We start from the raw sequence: 16,365 nt of genomic DNA on the forward strand, positions 1-16,365 counted from the left end.
TGTTCTGGTTCCCAAACTAGATGGGGAAATCTGCTTTTGTGTGCACTACTGTAAACTAAATGCTGTAACTTGCCCAGAAAACTATCCAATGCCATGTACAGATGAGCTATTGGAGAAACTGGGACATGCCCAGTTCATCTCCACCTTAGACTTAACTAAGGGGTACTGGCAAGTGCCACTAGATGGCCCAGCCAAGGAAAGGTCAGCCTTCATCACCCATGTAGGGCTGTATGAATGTAATGTGGTCCCTTTTGGGCTGCGAAATGCACCCACCACCTTCCAGAGACTGGTAGATAACCTTCTGGCTGTGTCTGGGGAATTTGCAGTCACCTACCTCGACAATGTGGCTATATTCTCAGATTCATGGGCAGAACACCTGGAACACCTCCAAGCTGTCTTCCAGCATGTAAGGGAGGCAGGATTAACCGTTAAGGCAAAAAAGCGTCAACTAATCCTAAACAGGGTAACATACCTTGGACACTAGGTGGGTCAAGGTACTATCAACCCCCTACAGGCTAAGGTAAATGCTATCCAAAATTGGCCTGTCCCTAAGTCAAAGAAGCAGGTCCAATCCTTCTTGGGCTTGGCCGGGTATTACCAATGATTTGTACCACACTACAGCCAAATTGCCACTCCACTGACAGACCTGACCAGGAAAAAACAACCAAATGCAGTTCAGTGGACTGAAAAGTGTCAGCAAGCCTTTAACCAGCTTAAGCTAGACCTTACATCTGACCCTGTACTGAGGGCCCCAGACTTCAACCAACCGTTCGTCGTAACCACAGATGCATCCGAGCGTGGTGTGGGAGCAGTTTTAACGCAGGAAGGACCCGATCAGCAATTCCATCCTGTCTTGTTTCTCAGCAAAAAACTTTCTGAGAGGGAAAGCCACTGGTCAGTCTCAGAAAAAGAATGTTACGCCATTGTGTATGCTCTGGAGAAGCTACGCCCATATGTTTGGGGACAGAGGATCCACCTGCAGACTGATCATGCTGCACTGAAGTGGCTTCACACAGTCAAAGAGACTAACAAAAAACTTCTTCGGTGGAGTTTAGCTCTCCAAGACTTTGATTTTAAAATACAACACATTTCAGGAGCCTTTAACAAAGTGGTGAATGCACTCTCCCGGGAAGGTTTCCCAGAATCAGTGGGTAAAATGTCCCTGCATTCTAAGTCATTGTAGTCCTTGAAATGTAAAAAGTACTGTTTAGTTCTTCATGTAATTATTAGTAAAATTAGAGGTGCATGTATCTTATTAACTCTGTTTCCTAAATCCTAAAGGAAGAAATCCCAGCTGGTGTAGACCTGACCTGAACCAGGCTGGCCAGAACGTCTGTGATTTGGGGGGCGGTGTGATACTTGAATGGTGAGGGAGTAGCTCCCTTTGATGGACACCCAGCCAACCAGTTAGCTGTAAAATCCCTCTTGGTCTGTTCTCTGCTTGCTTTACCTGTAAAGGATTAACAAGCCCACAGGTAAAAGAAAAGGAGTGGGCACCTGACCAAAATAGCCAATGGGAAGGTAGAACTTTTTAAAATGTAGAAAAAAACTTCCCTTTGTGTGTGTGTGTGTGTCTGTGTGTGTGTCTGTCTCCAGGAAAGAGGGGAACAGAGGGCAGCAGGAATGCTGTGTAAGGCTTGAACCAGGCATAAAAATTCATCTTCTATACCTAGAAGATGTGCATAGGGAATGTTTAGTTAGATGCTATCAGGTTTATTTCTTATTTTGGCTTGTGGATCTCCTCTGTGCTAACCCCAGATGCTTTTGTCTGCTTGTAACCTTTAAGCTGAACCCCCAAGAAAGCTATTTTGGGTGCTTAATTTTTGGAAATTGCTCTTTTAAAATCTAACAAAAGCCTAAGTTCCAGATGTATTTTTTTTTCTTTCTGTTTTAATAAAATTTACCTTTTTAAAGAAGGGTTTGGATTTTTATGTCCTAAGAGTTTGTACGTATGCTGTTTGATTAGCTGGTTGCCACAGCTAATACCCTTTGTTTTCTTTCTCAGCTCTTTCCCTGGAGGTGGTGGTGGGGGTGGGTGGAAGGAAGGGCTTGAGGGTACCCCATAGGGAGGAATTCCCAAGTGCTCCTTCCTGGATCCAAGGGGTTTGTTTTGTTTTGTTTTCATTTGAGTGGTGGCAGCGTTTACCAAGCCAAGGTCAGAGAAAAGCTGTAACCGTGGGAGTTAAATACAAGCCTGGAGTGGCAAGTATTAATTTTTAGAATCCTTGAGGGCCCACACTTTCTGCACTCAGAGTGAAAGAGTGGGGATTCAGCCTTGACAACTGTACTACCACCTAACCAGTTATTCGAATTTTGTAGTTGTGCGTTTGATTTTTTCCTTCCTAAGTGAAATACATTCCACTTATCTTTATTGAATTTCATCTTGTTGAATTCAGACGTATTCTCCAATTTGTTGGTCATTTTTAATTTTAATACTGTCCTCCAAAGTGCTTGAAATCCCTCCTAGCTTGGTGTTATCAGCAAATTTTATAAGAATACCTTCCACTCCATTTTCCAAGTCATTAATGAAAATGGTGAATAGTACTGAACTGAGGCCTAACCCTTGCGGGACCCCACTAATATACCCTCCCAGTTTGACAGCAAAGCATTGATAACTACTGTTTGAGTAGGGCCTTTCAACCAGTTGTGCACCCACCATACACTAATTTTATGTAGACCACATTTCCCTGGTTTAAGAGACCGTCACGTGGGATTGTGTTAAATATCTTACTAAAATCAAGATATATCATGTCCACTGCTTCCCCCTTATCCACTAGGCCAAAGAAGGAAATTAGGTTGGTTTGGCATGCTTTGTGCTTGACAAATCCATTTTGCCTATTCCTTATCACCTTACTACCCTCTAAGAGCTTACAAATTAATTATTTACCAGTTTGTACTAGGGCTGTCAAGTGATTTATAAAGTTATTCTTGATTTAATAGTGCAATTAATCGCACCATTAAACAATAATAGAATACCATTTATTGAAATATTTGTGGCTCTTTTCTACATTTTCAAATATATTGATTTCAATTACAACACAGAATACAAAGTTTACAGAGCTCACTTTATATTTATTTTTATTACAAATATTTCCACTGTAAAAATGATAAAAGAAATAGTATTTTTCAATTCCCCCCATACAAGTTCAGTAGTGCAATCTCTTTATCATGAAAGTTGAACTTACAAATATAGAATTATGTACAAAAATATAACTGCAGTCAAAAATAATACAATGTAAAACTTTGTATTAGGGGTATAGAACAGCTTCTGTATGAGGAGAGATTAATAATGGGACTTTTCAGCTTGGAAAAGAGGCAACTAAGGGGGGTATGATAGAGGCCTATAAAATCATGAGTGGTATAGAGAAAGTAAATAAGGAAGTGTTATTTACTCCTTCTCATAAGACAAGAACAAGGGGACACCAAATGAAATTAATAGGTAGCAAGTCTAAAACAAACACAAGAAAGTATTTTTTCATGCAACGCACTGTCAACCTCTGGAACTCCTTGCAAGAGGGTGTTGTGAAGGCCAAGACGATAACGGGGTTCAAAAGAGAGCTAGATAGATTCATGGAAGATAGGTCCATCCATGGCTATTAGCCAGGATGGGCAGGAATGGTGTCCCTAGCCTCTGTTTGCCAGAAGCTGGGATTGGGTGACAGGGCATGGATCACTTGATGAGAACCTGTCTGTTCATTCCCTTTGGGGCACCTGCCATTGGCCACTGTCAGAGGACAGGATACTGGGCTTGATAGACCTTGTGTCTAACCCACTATGGCCATTTCTTATGTTCTTTAGAGCCTACAAGTCCACTCAGTGCTACATCAGCCAATTGCTCAGACAAACAAGTTTGGTTACAATTTGCAGGAGATAATCCTGCCTGCTTTTTGTTTACAATGTCTCCTGAAAGTGAGAACAGGAGTTTGCATAGCACTGTTGTAGCTGGCATTGTAAGATATTTACATGCCAGATGCGCTAAAGATTCATATGTCCCTTCATCTTCAACCACCATTCCATAGGACATGCTTCCATGCTCATTATGGGCTCTGCTTGGTAATGATCCAAAGCAGAGCGGACCTATGCATGTTCATTTTCATCCTCTGAGTCAGAGGCCACCAGTAGAAAGTTAGCTTTCTTTTTTGTGGTTCGGGTTCTGAAGTTTCCACATCTGAGTGTTGCTCTTTTAAAACTTATGAAAGCATGCTCATCACCTCATCCCTCTCCGATTTTGGAAGGCACTTCGGATTCTTAAACCTTGGGTTGGGTGCTGTCGCTATCTTTAGAAATCTCACATTGGTACCTTCTTTGTGTTTTGTCAAATCTGCTGTGAAAGTGTTCTTAAAATGAACATGTGCCGGGTTATCACCTGAGGCTGCTAGAACATGAATAGATGGCAGAATGTGGGTAAAACAGAGCAGGGGACATACACTTCCCCCCCAAGGAGTTCAGTCACAAATCTAATTAACACATTACTTTTTAACGAGCGTCATCAGCATGGAAACATATCCTCTGGCATGGTGGCTAAAGCATGAAGGAGCAAACAAATGTTTTGCGTGTCTGGCATGTAAATTCCTTGCAATGCCGGCTACAGAAGTGCCATGAGAACACCTATTCTCACTTTCTGGTGACATTGTAAATAAGAAGCAGGCAGAAGTGTCTCCCACAAATGTAAACAAAATTGTTTGTCTTAACGATTGGCTCAACAAGATATAGGACAGAGTGCACTTGTAGGCCATAAAGTTTTACATTGTTTTATTTTTTTTGCGCAGTTATGTAACAACAACAAAAATCTACATTTGTAAGTTACACTTTCATGACAAAGAGATAGCACAACAGTACTTGTATGAAGCAAATTGAAAAATACTATTTCTTTTGTTTATCACTTTTATAGTGCCAATATTTGTAATAAAAATAATAATATAAAGTGAGCACTGTACACTTTGTATTCTGTGTTGAAATAGAAGTCAATATATTTGAAAATGTAGAAAAACATCCAAAATATTTAATAAATTTCAATTAGTATTCTATTGTTTAACAGTGCGACTACTCATGATTAATTTTTTAATCACGATTAATTTTTTTTAGTTAATCACGTGAGTTAGCTCTGATTAATCAACAGCCCTAATTTGTACCAATATCTTTCCAGGTATTGGAGTTAGACTGACTGGTCTATATTCCCTGGTCTTTGTTCCCCACTTTAAAGATAGGTACTATGTTTGCCCTTCTCCAGCTTTCTGGGACCTCACTCATCTTCCAGGGGTTCTCACAGATAATTGCGAGTGGTTCTGAGATTGCTTCAGCTACTTCCATAAGTACATAAGATGAACTTAACTTATTTAAATATTTATTAACCTGTTCGTTCCCTGCTTTGGCTTGTTTTCCTTCCCTCTTATTGAGTATCTGGTCACTATTATCCTTTTTAGTGAAGTCTGAAGCAAAATAGGCATTAATTACCTCAGTTTTCTGGGTGTCATCAGTTATTATCTCTCCTTCCCTGCTAAGTAGAAGATCAACACTTTCCTTCATCTTTCTCTCTCTCCTAATTTATTTAAAGACCCTGTCTCATACGTCCCTTGCTAGGTGTAACTCACTTTGTGCCATAGTCTTTCTGATTTTGTCCCTACATGCTTGTACTGTTCTTTCCTCTGTAGTAATTCATCCATATTTCCCCTTTCTGTCAGCTTTCTTTTTGAATTTCAGGTCATTAAAGAGTTCCTAATGGCACTAATAAAGGAAGAGAAGAGCCGATCCTCAGAAGCAGTAACCAAACCCCAGGAGAACAGGGGGAGAAGATCCAACTCCTTTCCCCTGCCAACGACAACTACCAATATTATAGATCTCAGCTGGAAGCAGGTAGAGGAGCCTGACTGCATGCCCTCCCAGCAGGCCCGGCTCTAGGATTTTTGCCACCCCAAGCAAAAAAAATGTTTGTGCCCCTCCCCCCACCTCTGGCTCCGCCCCAGCTCTGCCCCTTCCCAACCCCTTCCCCAAATCCCCGGCCCTGCCTCCTCCCCTGGGCATGCTGCATTTCCCCCACCCTAGCTCACCTCTGCTCCAGCTGTTCCCCTGAACACGCCACCGCTCCGCTTCTCCCCCCTCCCTCTCAGGCGAGGGAGAGGCAGCGTGCTCAGGGGAACAGGTGGAGCGGAGGTGAGCAAGGGTCAGGGGGGAGCACAGGAAGTAACGGGGGAGGGGGTAGAGGAACCGCTCCCCGCTCCAGCTCACCTCCGCTCCAACACCACCGCCTCCCCTGAGTGCGCCGCCGCTCGGCTTCTCCTCCCGCCCTCGCCGGGAAACAAGCCGGGGAGGGAGGGGGAAGAAGTGGAGCGGCGGCGAGCTGGGGGGAGGCGGAGAAGTGGAGCGGCGGCAGCACGCTCAGGGGAGCAGGCAGAGGCGGAGCGGAGGTGAGCTGGGATGGCGGGGGCACATTTCTAGGGGCAGCATGGCCAGCGCTGGAATGCCACCCCTAGAAATGTTCCGTTCAAGCACCTGCTTGTTTTGCTGGTACCGACAGCCGGCCCTGCCTCCCAGAGACCCTCCAGAACAGGAGGGGCCACAGCTTAAGAGAACTCAACTTCTACACACATACATTCTCTTTCCCACAGGGTGAGCAGAGGAACCAAGTCTCCAGTTTTGGGATCTTTCTGTACAGCTGGACTCTGTTCCCTCAGAAAGCACAGGAAAGCAGGCAGAGTACTCACCATTCCAGCCTTGCACTCTTCCTTTCTGTGGAGCTGCGACTCCAGAGTATGAGCGTGGGTACCATACAGGACCAGTCCTGGAGCCTGGTAGTCCTGTCTCTTCAAGATTTAATGACAGTTGTTTCCACCCACTGTCTTCTCTTCCCAGTCATCCTAGGCTTCTAGACAGTTCTGCAATTTTATTATTGTTTCATAGTGGGGATATCAAGAACCTTAAGCTCATCACTGCCTTTTTAATTTTTAGAATAGTTAAAGTGTTCATTCACAGTCTGAAATTAGTCTAATGTTTTTTGTATTAAAAAAAAGAAAAAGAAATAAAGAGAAAAACCCTTCCTAATATATGTTATACTTATGTAAATACAACAGAGTGACATAGATGTTACTTAACCCTGTGAGCTCTTCAGGGCAGAGACTGTTTTTTGTTAGGTGCTACCACAATACAATCATACTAAGAAGACGTTCAAAATCTTAGAAGAAAAAACCAAACTAAAAAACATTAGTTGAAGTTCTGATATCAAAACTCATTCCACATCACTCTTCCATCTCGCTGACTGTTTCAGATCCGGTGCCCTCTCTGCAATTAATTTAAACAATGTGGTAGCGTTTACTCATATTTATTAAAGCATGCCAGAGAGAAGTCATCCCAGAGGTGGAACAAAGTAGATTGGCAGGGCTTAGGTGAGGTCTTTATGCCAGGTATTTGGAATTTAGATGAGCAGGGATAGGTGATTTTTGATATTTTTTTCATAAAGAGTAATAAAAATGGCAGTCCCATGTATCTGTGCTATCATACGGTACATAAATCGTGTATGCATGCTGATTGTGGATTTAATATTTCATTTTGATTAGCAATTATTTTAATGCTGCTATTTGTATTTTCTTTTTCTTACATCTGAAATATTCAGGATAACCCAGTATTACCCACAACAGTGACATTAGCTTGCTCTCCTCTGCTAGCTGAAGATCTTGGGCTTGATTTTGATCTCACATAGGTTTTACACCAATATAACTCTACTAATTTCAGTACAGTCACTCCTGATTTATAGAGACTCATCTGAGATCAGAATCAACCCCTTCTCTCAAAGCAATATACCTACCAGTATTTTGTTTTGCATTTGTATTTATGATCAAAAATGTTGTTTTCAGAGAAGACACTTTCGGGGACAGTTTACTTTGATTCACAGCATATGGACAGCTCTGTCTACATTTCATGTCTTCTAATGGTATTCTGTGATTCCTCTGAAAGCAGAGGTTCCCAAACTGGTGTATGCAAGCTATCAGTGGTCTATGGAGATCTTCCTGGTGGGCACATGGTGCTGACTTCTCCTCCTTATCTTCAGCAGCTATTTTACATTACAAGCCAGATAAAAATTCATTAAATATTTCCCTAATATTATTATTCCTTTTAAGCAATTGTTGTTGTTGCCACAAGGATGTTACAGGATGAGAGGAGACAAAGTACAAAGTGCAAGCTGGTCTCCATATTGGAAGAGAAGATTGAAGGTCTGGAGCAACAGATAACGACCCTGCGTTGCATACGAGAAACTGAGGATTTTCTGGACAAAAGTCAGGATATGCTTCTACGGGCACAAAGCTCTAAAGATTTAGAGCAGGTTGCACAGTGGAGCCAAGAGGCCAGTGAAGAAGCTTGGCAACATGTGACCTCCAGAAGAAGAAGGCGGAATGTCCGGGTTCCAGCAACGCGGACACAAGTAACTAACCGCTTTCATGTTCTCTCCACAGGTACCTTTGTGGAGAGTGGACCAGATGATATGTCTGGGGGGAGAAAGCAGAAGGAGACTCTGCTGGTTGGAAGGCATGAGATGCACTGTCCTGAGATGGGGGGTTCCATGACCACCACTCCCAAAAGAAGGAGGTGGGTGGTGGTGGTCGGGGACTCTCTCCTCCAGGGGACTGACTCATCTATCTGCCGCCCTGACCGGGAAAACCGAGAAGTCTGCTGCTTGCCAGGGGCTAAGATTCGCGATGTGACGGAGAGACTGCCGAGACTCATCAAGCCCTCGGATCGCTACCCCTTCCTGCTTCTCCTCGTGGGCACCAATGATACTGCCAAGAATGACCTTGAATGGATCACTGCGGACTACGTGGCTCTGGGAAGAAGGATAAAGGAGTTTGAGGCACAAGTGGTGTTCTCGTCCATCCTCCCCGTGGAAGGAAAAGGCCAGGGGCCATCGAATCGTGGAAGTCAACGAATGGCTACGCAGGTGGTGTCGGAGAGAAGGCTTTGGATTCTTTGACCATGGGATGGTGTTCCATGAAGGAGGAGTGCTGGGCAGAGATGGGCTCCATCTTACAAAGAGAGGGAAAAGCATCTTTGCAAGCAGGCTGGCTAACCTAGTGAGGAGGGCTTTAAACTAGGTTCACCAGGGGAAGGAGACCAAAGCCCTGAGGTAAGTGGGAAAGCGGGATACGGGGAGGAAGCACAGGCAGGAACGTCTGTGAGGGGAGGGCTCCTGCCTCATACTGAGAATGAGGGGCGATCAGCAGGTTATCTCAAGTGCTTATATACGAATGCACAAAGCCTTGGAAATAAGGAGGGAGAACTGGAGGTCCTGGTGATGTCAAGGAATTATGACGTGACTGGAATAACAGAGACTTGGTGGGATAACTCACATGACTGGAGTATTGTCATGGGGGTTATAAACTGTTCAGGAAGGACAGGCAGGGCAGAAAAGGTGGGGGAGTAGCACTGTATGTAAGGGAGCAGTATGACTGCTCAGAGCTCCGGTATGAAACTGCAGAAAAACCTGAGTGTCTCTGGATTAAGTTTAGAAGTGTGAGCAACAAGAGTGATGTAGTGGTGGGAGTCTGCTATAGACCACCGGACCAGGGGGATGAGGTGGATGAGGCTTTCTTCCGGCAACTCGCAGAAGCTACTAGATCGCATGCCCTGGTTCTCATGGGTGACTTTTATTTTCCTGATATCTGCTGGGAGAGCAATACAGCGGTGCATAGACAATCCAGGAAGTTTTTGGAAAGTGTAGGGGACAATTTCCTGGTGCAAGTGCTAGACGAGCCAACTGGGGGGGAGCTTTTCTTGACCTGCTGCTCACAAACAGGGAAAAATTAGTAGGGGAAGCAAAAGTGGATGGGAATCTGGGAGGCAGTGACCATGAGTTGGTTGAGTTCAGGATCCTGACACAGGGAAGAAAGGTAAGCAGCAGGATACGGACCCTGGACTTCAGGAAAGAAGTCTTGGACTCCCTCAGGGAGCTGATGGGTAGGATTCCCTGGGGGACTAACATGAAGGGGAAAAGAGTCCAGGAGAGCTGGCTGTATTTCAAGGAATCCCTGTTGAGGTTACAGGGACAAACCATCCCGATGAGTCGAAAGAATAGTAAATATGGCAGGCGACTAGCTTGGCTTAACGGTGAAATCCTAACGGATCTTAAACATAAAAAAGAAGCTCACAAGAAGTGGAAGTTTGGACATATGACCAGGGAAGAGTATAAAAATATTGCTCGGGCATGTAGGAATGAAATCAGGAGGGCCAAATCGCACCTGGAGCTGCAGCTAGCAAGAGATGTCAAGAGTAACAAGAAGGGTTTCTTCAGGTATGTTGGCAACAAGTAGAAAGCCAAGGAAAGTGTGGGCCCCTTACTGAATGAGGGAGGCAACCTAGTGACAGAGGATGTGGAAAAAGCTAATGTGCTCAATGCTTTTTTTGCCTCTGTCTTCACGAACAAGGACAGCTCCCAGACTGCTGCGCTGGGCATCACAACATGGGGAGTAGATGGCCAGCCCTCTGTGGAGAAAGAGGTGGTTAGGGACTATTTAGAAAAGCTGGACGTGCACAAGTCCATGGGGCCGGACGAGTTGCATCTGAGAGTGCTAAAGGAATTGGCGGCTGTGATTGCAGAGCCATTGGCCATTATCTTTGAAAACTCATGGTGAAAGGGGGAAGTCCCAGATGACTGGAAAAAGGTTAATGTAGTGCCAATCTTTAAAAAAGGGAAGAAGGAGGATCCTGGGAACTACAGGCCAGTCAGCCTCACCTCAGTCCCCGGAAAAATCATGGAGCAGGTCCTCAAGGAATCAATCCTGAAGCACTCTGAGGAGAGGAAAGTGATCAGGAACAGTCAGCATGGATTCACCAAGGGAAGGTCATGCCTGACTAATCTAATCACCTTCTATGATGAGATTACTGGTTCTGTGGATGAAGGGAAAGCAGTGGATATATTGTTTCTTGACTTTAGCAAAGCTTTTGACACGGTGTCCCACAGTATTCTTGTCAGCAAGTTAAAGAAGTATGAGCTGGATGAATGCACTATAAGTTGGGTAGAAAGTTGGCTAGATTGTCGGGCTCAACGGGTAGTGATCAATGGCTCCATCTCCAGTTGGCAGCCAATATCAAGTGGAGTGCCCCAAGGGTCGGTCCTGGGGCTGGTTTTCTTCAATATCTTTATTAATGATCTAGAGGATGGCATGGATTGCACCCTCAGCAAGTCTGCAGACACTAAATTGACACTAAATTGGGAGGAGTGGTAGATATGCTGGAGGGCAGGGATAGGATACAGAGGGGCCTAGACAAATTGGAGGATTGGGCCAAAAGAAATCTGATGAGGTTCAATAAGGATAAGTGCAGGGTCCTGCACTTAGGACGGAAGAACCCAATGCACAGCTACAGACTAGGGACCGAATGGCTAGGCAGCAGTTCTGCGGAAAAGGACCTAGGGGTGACAGTGGATGAGAAGCTGGATATGAGTCAGCAGTGTGTCCTTGTTGTCAAGAAGGCCAATGGCATTTTGGGATGTATAAGTAGGGGCATAGCGAGCAGACCGAGGGACGTGATTGTTCCCCTCTATTCGACATTGGTGAGGCCTCATCTGGAGTACTGTGTCCAGTTTTGGGCCCCATGCTACAAGAAGGATGTGGATAAATTGGAGAGAGTCCAGCGAAGGGCAACAAAAATGATTAGGGGTCTGGAACACATGACTTATGAGGAGAGGCTGAGGGAACTGGGATTGTTTAATCTGCAGAAGAGAAGAATGAGGGGGGATTTGATAGCTGCTTTCAACTACCTGAGAGGTGGTTCCAGAGAGGACGGTTCTAGACTATTCTCAGTGGTAGAAGAGGACAGGACAAGGAGTAATGGTCTCAAGTTGCAGTGGGGGAGGTTTAGGTTGGATATTAGGAAAAACTTTTTCACTAGGAGGTTGGTGAAACACTGGAATGCGTTACCTAGGGAGGTAGTAGAATCTCCTTCCTTAGAAGCTTTTAAGGTCAAGCTTATCAAAGCCCTGGCTGGGATGATTTAATTGGGGATTGGTCCTGTTTTGAGCAGGGGGTTGGACTAGATGACCTCCTGAGGTCCCTTCCAACCCTGATATTCTATGATTCTATGATTCTATGAGAGGTAGTGGAAAAGGCTGCATGAAGAGGTGTGTCTTTCCCCGCGCCTGAAAAGAGAATGAGTGTTCCATACAGTGTACGGTGTTCTGAAAGTGAACTGGAAAGAGAGTAATGTGCTTTTGAACTGATCAGACCTTGCTGTGCAGGCTGGTCGTGTAAAGTTTCATTGAGCATTCTACAGTATAAAACTCTGTTGAGTGCTTGTTATTGAACACCTTCTTATTGAACACCTTCATTATAGAGCTTAAGTGGTACAGAGGGCCTTGGGTACTGGTGTGAATTTTATCCTCTAATATCAAACATTTGATTTACGCTTCTTTTATCTTCAGTTTTGAACAATAAAATTAGTGATAAATGCATGAAATCATCAACTGAACAGAAGATGTTTCCAAGGCAGTTTTTATTCCTGTGGCTCATCAGAATGATTAACAATAATTTATTATTATATGCATTTATTTATTTATTTGAATTAAAGTAGTGCCTAATGAAATCTCAGCCCCCAGTGTGCTAAGGCCTGTAAAAACATATAGTGGAAGACAGTCCCTGGCCTAAACAGTTTACAAGCTAAATACATGTATTGCAAAACCACTTAAACAAATTTACACCCCATAGTGTTTTTCATAAAATATTAATGTTTATATTACTAATATGGTAATTTATACCATATAGGTTTTAAAGGTATGGAAAAACATTTGTTTTGCAGTATTGTTATCCCTTCCTAACAAACAGAGATGAATTGCACTGAAAAACTAATTTTTGATCTTTCTTTTTTGCCTTTGTTTAATTGTGGAGGGCCTTTCTGTCTTCTCAGTTACACAATTACAACCAGTGGACATTGCTCTATTATTATTTCATAGCATAATTTAGTATTAACAGTATCTGTAAATAAATTGTCTTGATATCATGTGATAAACCAGTTTTTCACAATGATAAAAATTTTACAAAGTATAAAAGCAAGATGACAATATTTCATCCAGCAAAAGAAATACACAGCCAGATTTTATGAAAAGGACAAGGACTGTGAAATGTGAGTTGAGTAGCTTTGTGCAGGAGCGGATAGGTTTTCATTCTGGAAACAAATTCATTGTTGAACAGTCAAGCCGGAGCATTTTACAGCTCAGAATCACTTTCATTGCTTTTCGAAACCAAGGATAAAAGACAGAGTAAATCAAAGGATTAATGGCAGAGCTGGAATAAGTGAACCAAACCATGATGTCAAAGAGAAGGGGTGAAGTTATGAAGTTAAGGAAAGCATCAATTATTACAGTTATAAAAAAGGGTGACCAACATACCAAAAAAGCAATCACAGCTATACCCAGGGTTTTAGCAGCTTTCCTCTCTCTTCTGCTAACTCTGTCACTGTAGTTATCAGGTGACTGAGTGTTGTTGCTTCTCTCTATCATTCTAGCTTGTCGTTTAGCCACAGCAAAGATTTTGCTGTAAAGTGCTATCATTGTAAAAGAAGGTATGAAATAAAGGAGAGAGGTTACAACCACCCATGTTTTGTTGAAGACAAGTTGACAGCTTCCTACACAGGAGAAGGTATTTACTAATTCTTGTATCCCTTTGTCATTAGCCCCAGTGAAGACAACAGAAAAACTGTATACTAAGGAAAATGTCCAGGCAACAGCTATGCACGTGACTGAAACGGGCACTGTGAACTTGAGAGGGTAAATTAAAGGATCAGTAACAGCAACGTAGCGATCAACAGAGATGAAAAACAAGTGAAATATTGATGAATAACAAAAAGATGCATCTAAACAACTGTGGAATCTACAGAATGTTTCCCCAAAATACCAGCATGTTTCGACAGATCTTATACTGCTGAAGGGCAGCACCGTCAGACCCAAACAAAAATCAGCACATGCCAAGGAGACGAGCAAAACATTTGTAGGAGAGTGAAGCTGTTTGAAATAAGCAATTGTAATCATTACCATTAGGTTTCCACCTAGTGTAAGAACTGTCAGAAAACTAAGCACAACATACAAAGTTATGCGGATTCCAGAAGACCACAATGTTTTATAGCAAGATCCATTAATATTCTCAAAGCAATATTGTGCTTCTTCATTCTGAAAAAGCGCTGAAGTCATGTTGTGCTCTTAACTACTCTAAACTTTTTTGTGTTTGCGTTTGTATACTAACATTGATGGCGTGAAACTTGTTGGTCAAGCTCTTCAGTTTTTAAATCTTTCTGAAAAAGAGAATTAAAGTTGTTATGAGTGAGAGTACAATCATTCCAATGTGTTGATGATTTCCATAAGTATACTATAACTGTGTACCTAAATAGAAAGTAAATAGAAAGAAATACTATAACTCTGTACCTAAATAGAAAGAAAGAACATAGCAAAATATTTGTAACTACAGCTTTCAATGGCATTTTGAAATAAATAAGTAGCAAAAATACTTTATAATTGAAAAGTTTCTCCTGTGCTATAATATAGAATTTATTTTTACCTATTCATATTTATTTAAATTTCCTCAATGCCTGATCTTTCTATTTAAGTCAATTGCAAAACTCCCATTGACCTTACACTAGTTGGAGGGACTCCTAATGCCTTACCTTTTGAGAAGCTTTTCTTCAGATATAACCCTGGATTAAAATGTGAATAGAAGGCAGGAAGAGACACCTGTTTTCAGTAGTGTTTCATCCTTGGAGTTGTTTTAGCAAAGTTAATGAGAAAGTACTGGCATGCTGTCCTCTCAAAAATGAGGGCTGGGGTGAGGGGAAAAACAGCAAACACAAGTGAAATTTATTGATTATCCCATAAAATGAAATCCCTCTGGTAAAGGGACATACTTAGAGTCTTGAAAAAAAACCCATCATTAAGGAATCTACTGTGATTTATCACAAGACAGTCCTCTAATTAAGCATATACTGTCATGCATATGTTTGAAGTAAGTCTCATTATAAGATCCTTCCTTTATTTTTTGAAAACAAATTTAACTGGCTCCCACAGCAACCAGGTGTTATCTCAGTATTTGTATTCCTGACAAAGCAATTTACAGTAATGACTAGGGAATCTGAGGTCATAGAGAATGGTACCTGTGTTAAAGAAAATCTATCCCACCTTCATTGATCTTGCAGTGGGGTATTTTTATTTCTCTCCCTCTCATATTTTTGGCCATTTTTCTACACTCTGGGCTAAACTCATTCTAGTGCTAAGAATGGAGGAACGATTGAAGCAGATTGTGTCTTCTGTAGTCCAGAGCAGCCCCCAATGCAAATTTGGGCAGCCCTAAATTGCAGTCTAGTTGCCACGGCTTCTATGGCTTTGGAATAGCCAGGGTGCGGAAGTTCCCTGAGTATACCTGGCCAGGCTGCCAATATATCCCCTCCTTCTTCTGGCCTAACCACAGAAGTTCCCCACCCCATGGGTTTCTGCAAGTGTAAAGTTCGTGGAAGAAGCTCTGATCTTCCCTGGAGGCCACTTGCTAAGGGACTGTGCAAATGCTGGGCTGGTGAGGGCAAAGGAGCTGTGGACCACATATGATTTAGGTCCTATCTTCTTCAGTGAGATTGAGTAAGTATAGAAGTATGGTCGAGATGGCGCTTCCATTCCAAACCTATATTCTCTATGGCTTATAGGTTCCTCAGAAATGCAGGTTGATTCTTTAGTGGTGTTCAGGCCCTTAGGCCTGGTCTACATTATGAACTTATGTCGGTAGAATTACATCACTCAGGGATACGAAAATCCACACCCCTGGGCTCCACCGCAGTTAAAGCAATTTCACCCCCACTGTGGCCAGCAGTAGTTCGATGGGAAATTTCTCCGATCAACGTAGCTACTGCCTCTCGGGGAGGTGGATTACCTACACAGGAGAACCCCTCTTGTCTGCGTAGGTAGCGTCTTTTCTGAAGCTTTTCTTTCACCCACCTGCCCCCCGCCAGCAGGGGAACATGCTGTTTTTACCCCCTCTTCCCTCTGCCAGGAGGGGGACGCACTGTTTTTATTCCACCCACACACACCCACACCCACACCTCTGCCCCCAGAGTGGGACAAAGTTGCAAACTCATGCCAGGGTTCAGTAAAGAGCTTAGCTGCTGCTGAATCCTGGCCTGGAATGTCAGCTGCTGGATCTGGAGCCCAAACTGCACTTTGTTCAGAGTTGCGAACATTTCAGAATTACGGACAGCCTCCATTCCTGAGGTGTCCGTAACTCTGAGGTTGTTCTGTACTAGCCAGTGATTCTGTATTTTGTAGTTGTGCATTTTGATTTTTCCTTCCTAAGTGAAGTACTTTCCACTTATCTTTACTAAATTTCATCTTGTTGAATTCAGACAAATTCTCCA

The 16,365-nt window shown here is 43.0% G+C and overlaps 1 protein-coding gene across 1 annotated transcript; it reads right to left on the reverse strand.

Annotated features, from left to right (window-relative positions):
• Nucleotides 1–13,138: 13,138 nt before the first annotated feature.
• On the reverse strand, nt 13,139–14,164 carry LOC140908244 (trace amine-associated receptor 7a-like). The gene has a single exon (XM_073335195.2). It carries the CDS (start codon nt 14,162–14,164, stop codon nt 13,139–13,141), a length of 1,026 nt encoding a protein of 341 aa, XP_073191296.1.
• Between the last annotated feature and the right edge of the window lie 2,201 nt (nt 14,165–16,365).

This window comes from Lepidochelys kempii, chromosome 3 (assembly GCF_965140285.1).
Source record: "Lepidochelys kempii isolate rLepKem1 chromosome 3, rLepKem1.hap1, whole genome shotgun sequence".
NCBI lineage: Eukaryota > Metazoa > Chordata > Testudines > Cheloniidae > Lepidochelys > Lepidochelys kempii.